At 56.4% G+C, this 5,042-nt stretch overlaps 1 protein-coding gene across 1 annotated transcript in view; it reads left to right on the top strand.

Moving 5' to 3' along the window:
• Positions 1-8: 8 nt before the first annotated feature.
• CLPTM1 (cleft lip and palate associated transmembrane protein 1) overlaps positions 9-5,042 on the top strand; it is a gene marked incomplete at both ends in the record, with an annotated part of 8,081 nt that continues 3,047 nt past the window's right edge. The window contains 6 exons of the mRNA XM_010285137.1: positions 9-37; positions 2,408-2,531; positions 2,857-3,015; positions 3,544-3,661; positions 4,364-4,449; positions 4,768-4,888. Of these exons, the coding sequence (XP_010283439.1) occupies positions 9-37; positions 2,408-2,531; positions 2,857-3,015; positions 3,544-3,661; positions 4,364-4,449; positions 4,768-4,888 (637 nt within the window). The remainder of the gene's footprint in view (positions 38-2,407; positions 2,532-2,856; positions 3,016-3,543; positions 3,662-4,363; positions 4,450-4,767; positions 4,889-5,042) is intronic.

Below are 5,042 nucleotides of genomic sequence, written 5' to 3'. Positions count from 1 at the left end.
CCAACGCCTGGCAGGTCATCAAAGGCGTCCTCTTCAGGTGAGCCCCGCCCGGTGCCACCGGCCATCCGCTCTCCCTCTCCCGCCGTGGCACCGGACACCGGTTCGCCATCTTCCCCCGCCGTGGCACCGGAGCCCCAGATCCCCGGGAGGCTGTAGGGTGGTGGGGCTGGCAAGCAGCTCGTTCTGCGCCCCCGCTCCCCCTTGAGAGTACAGTAGGGTCCTTGGGGCGTGGGAGGATGGGGCTGCCCGTCCTCACGTGTTGGAGGTCCTGCCGGGAGGAGGGAAGTCCATGGGGCTACTCCTCCTGGAGCTGTTGCCCTTCCCAACACGGGGCTTTTCCAGAGCTCCGGGCTCTTGAGCTCCTTCCTGCTTTTTCCCTGGAAGCCCGTGGTCAGGCTCACGCTGGGGCAGGCAGGGGCAGCTGATGCTTCCTGGGCTCCTCCGAGGAGCAGCTGGCACTCCCTGCGCCTCACCATGAGGGATCCAAAGTCCATGCTGTGGCATGGATGACTCCCAGCACCGTGCTGAGCCTCTGCCCTGGCTTGCTCCTGCTTCTGCAAGGAGGGATGCCTTTCCCAAGGGGAAGGAGAAGGTCAGGGTGTTTCCACTGGTATGCCTGGAGCCGGCGTTGTGTGTTTGGATGTGCCGTTCCCAACCTTGTCTGTGTTGCGGTGAGGAGGATGATGCCAGAGCCAGCAGGTCTCAGCTTTTGGACTGGTGCTGCCAAATGGATTGTGAGTCTCTTCCTTGAAGCCATGACTCCTCTTCGCATCCATGAACTGCCTTCCTGCTCCACTTCTTCGTCCATCTCTTCCTCCAAGGGCAGGTTTGTTCCTTTCCAAAGCATTGTCTCCCCTGGCAGATCCAGTGTCCTGACTGGCGAAGCCGGGGGGAAGAGTGCTCCATCATCTTATTGCCAATGGAGCTGTGCCCTCAGAAGCGCTTGGAAATATTTCGCTCCTCATGGTCGGCTGGCAGAGAGAGGCACAAAGGAAAACTCGCACCGACAGGTGGACGGCAGCCCCATCGCCTGGCCACGAGTGGGAGACGTCCATGTGCCGCAGGCAGAGATAGTCTGGTTCCCAAAACCTTCGGAAGGAGAAGCATCCTCCCAAGTCTTTTCTGAGCAAACAGTGATGTCCTGGACTATGGATTTACCACTGACGATGGGTCTCTAGAAGAGCCAGCTGTGTGGGCTCTGTGCTGGGCCCTGAGCACCTCCTCTGTTTTGGTCTCATGGCCAGGAGCATGCAGGGAGACTTATTTGGGCTCTTGAGCTTTCCAAAATGTTGTGGTTTGGCCTAACGAAGAGTTATGCTGAACTAAGTCCTGACTTATCTTGGGATCTCTGGAGTTTTCTGCCCACAGCATGAAAGCGTAGCTGTGGCCATTGCTTGGTCCTGGGAGCTGTTGTCTTATTGCTGGCACTGCCTGCCATTCCCAGGCTTGTTATCTGGTCACTCCGTGCACAGGCCAGGAGGGGGAAGTGTGATTTAGTGGCACCTGGGGCATGTATGAAAGGATCCTCATGCTTTACTGGCAAAGAAAAACAGGGATGGAAACCGTCGTACCTTGGGACATGCTGCCGAAAACCTTCAAAAATAAGGGAAAAAGGCTCAGTTTCTTTTAATGCACGGAAACGCTTCTGCCTGACTCAGTTTGCAGAGGGCTGCGGAGGGCATGCAGAAGGGACCTGTCCCCGTCTCTGTGCTTGGGAGCAGCCTGGGGAGCTTTGGACAGCATTTGCAGCTGCGCACCAGAGGTCAGGAACTGTCGTGGCTGTGGGTTTGGAGGTGGCCAGCTAGCTGGGGGCTGCTCTGGGCTCTGCTGGAAGGTCTCTGCGTGGCTGGGAGCACGCTGTGGTCTGCCCCTCGCTTGTTAGGTGACCGTGTCGTTTCTGCCACACGCGCGTGGGAGCCAGCTTTGTTCTGGGGCTTTAGCATCCTCTTGGTTTGTTGCTGATAGACCTACAAAGGGCTGAGCACCTCGTGTGCGTGATTCAGGGTTCCTGCTGGGATCCAGGGATGTCCTGGTGTCCCCATCCTGTGCACACCCATTAGAAGCCTTCTCCGGGATAACATCGGGGTGCGACTCTGTGTTCTTGAGGCGAGTTCCTGGTACTTTTGCTCACTTTTGGCATGCTCCCACCGTGCCTGGCGCTGGATCTGAGCTGGCCCGGAACCAGTTTGCTCTGGCCGGCGCCTCTTGCCCGAGGATGAATGCCTGCCATGACAGAAATAGATGAAAACAGTGAGTTTTGAAACGCAGGCTTGTCTGTCCGGCACTAACGATTTTGCCCTTCCCTGCCCCACGGAACTGGGGGGTTTGTTTGTGTGAGGTCACGTCTGATTCAGCTGGGGAAGGCGGCTAAAACACCTGAGCAGCTTCTCCTCCCTTCCTCCCGCAGGATCTTCATCATCTGGGCCATCAGCAGCTGGTTCCGCCGCGGGCCGGCGCCGCAGGAACAGAACAGTGCGAGTGGGACGCCACGAGCCCCGAGTCGAAACCTCTTCCCCAAGGACACTTTGATGGTAAACGCTGGCAGAAGCTACACTGTCCTGTTCTGGGTGACTGGCAGCGCGGTGACCGCACGGTGGCTCTGTAGCTGGACCTGCTGCTGTATTCCTGAGCTATATCTTAAATCTAGCAGACCTAAATTGTAGCTCTGCCTGTGGCTACAGTGTCCTGGCAGCGCGGCGTCAGCCAAGAGTTATTTCTCGGGCTCACTGGAGTGCCGAGCCAGCTTGGGAGGGGATGTCATGGCGCCGTATGGGAGAGCGGGAGTGGTTCAGGCACCGGTATCCTGCCACTGGGCTTAGTCATCCACCAGTAGCCGACGTCCTCCTCTCTCCACAGGATCTCTACGTTTATATCTCGGAGCACGAGCACTTTACAGACTTCAACGTCACCTCGGCGCTCTTCTGGCAGAAGCGGGATCTTGTCTACGGGGACTGGACAAGTGGGGAGAATGCTGATGGGTGCTACGAACACTATGGGGAAGTCGACATTTCGCAGGTGGGTGCACCCACTAATCTTTCTGGGAGATTTGAGGCCAGGTAGGGGATCCTTGAGGGGCTGGCAGGGATTGCCAGGATCGTGCTCAAAGCCATCCTGGGAGCACTGAGTGGAGCTGAGGCATCGAGCAGCATTGGTTTCCGCAACGCATCCCTGCTGTCACCTTTATCCATATCCCGTTCACTTTGGATGGTGGGTGAGACCCTGTGGAGTGGGCTGGTGTCTCTTCCAGCCGTGGCACGGAGGTGACAGGGCTTGAAGCCATTGTTTTAGTGACCAGCCATTAAAGGTTTCAAATTTGCCCCGAGCTGTACAACAGCATGCCACCCTCTGGATGCTGTGAGGGACTGTCTGCGGCTTCATGCTTTGGTTTCACACAGGGTTGATGGCTGCGGGAGGATGGTTGGTGTTGGTGTCAGTGCTGGGTGCTGTACGAACACGGGCGCTGAGGCGGTGACCGTGGCTGAGAGATGACAGCCGTGCTCTGACCGCATCTGACTCAACCACCCTGTTGGGGTGTGATTTCAGAGTGTCCAGCAGAATGGCTCCATCTACATCCACGTGTACTTCACGAAGAGTGGCTTCCATCCTGACCCCAGGCAGAAAAATCTGTACAGGCGCCTCGCCACAGTCCACACGTCACGAAGTACGGCCTGGGGCAAGAGGGTGGCGTGTGACGGGCCTGAGGTGGTGGTGGGGAAAGGGGCACCCCAATTCCTGTGTCAAAACAGGAGCCTGAAGGAGTCAGGCTGAGCTCTGGCTTTGGGTCAACGAAGCAGGTGCCTGAACGGGAAGATTAGGGCAAATACCTGACTTCTTGTGGCCTCCAGTGTGCTGGCTCGGCTGCTCCCTGAGCTGGATATTTTCTGTGCTTGGAATTTGTCTTTTGTGAACCTGCGGAGGAAAAATGTCTTTAAATGTCTGTGAGCTCTTGGTTTCCATCCATGTGATGTGGGAGGGGGATCCCTACCTGTATAGGTAGTGTGGAACCACATCAGTGTTGAGAAGAGGAAAAAATTGCCATATTCAGGTCTTCCTGCAGGACAGGAAGATCTGGACACTTCATCTCAGGTGTTTTCCTCCAGCAGTGATGTAATTATCCCAAAGGTTTGGTTGTTAATCTGGCTTGTTGTCCCTAATCTACAGCCTTTGATAACTGGAAGATCTGTGAGACGGTCCGGAATAATTAGTTCTGGGGGGTGATATGAAGGAAATGGGCTTCTCTGGTCGGCTCGTGCCTGTCATAAAATGCCCTGCTCCCCTCCTGGCAGGCTGTAACTTCCTTAGATTTCCTTCCCTACCTTCTCGTGCAGAGCTGGAAACGCTCACCTCTCTTCTTTCCTTTCAGTGATCAACAAATATAAGCGCCGGCGGTTCCAGAAAACCAAGAACCTCCTGACGGGTGAGACAGAGGCAGACCCTGAAATGATCAAGGTAACTGGCTCTTCCTTTTGTGGGCTTTTCTTTTTTTTTCCCCATTGGCCAAACTCCTCAATATCCATATGTCTTCCTCCAGCTGCAAAGCTGTTGGGAAGTGCTGCAGAGGATTCCCCCACCTGCCTGGGGCACATCCTTCCTGCTCCACAGAGGGGGAAGAGGAATGATGATTTCCTTGTATTTCTGGGATGGGAGGGTTGGCTCTCCCGCTTCCCCTCTCTGCTGCCTTGTTTAAGGAGGGATGGCAGTAGGTGACGCTGGGTGAGATGGAGGGATGCCAGCTTCTGTGACGGGGCGGTGATATTCTCATTGCAGAGGGCGGAAGACTACGGTCCCGTGGAGGTCATCTCGCACTGGCACCCCAACTTGACCATCAACATGGTAGATGACCACACACCCTGGGTGAAGGGCAGTGTGCCACCCCCGCTGGACCAGTGTAAGGGCTGGGATGCGTCGGGGCTCCCTAGCACTGAGGGTGGCTTTCTGGGGCTGTCCCTGCAGTCCCTTGGAGGACGTGTTTGGGCTCCTGTGGGGAATGGGGACTTGTTTCTGGTGACCTGCACCTCTCCAGGAGCTTCTACCGGGCTGGG

The sequence above is a fragment of the Phaethon lepturus genome, unplaced genomic scaffold (genome assembly GCF_000687285.1).
Source record: "Phaethon lepturus isolate BGI_N335 unplaced genomic scaffold, ASM68728v1 scaffold43404, whole genome shotgun sequence".
In the NCBI taxonomy this organism is placed as follows: Eukaryota; Metazoa; Chordata; class Aves; order Phaethontiformes; family Phaethontidae; genus Phaethon; species Phaethon lepturus.
The sequence above is the reverse complement of the archived record's forward strand: the minus strand, read 5'-3'. Positions and strand labels throughout refer to the sequence as shown.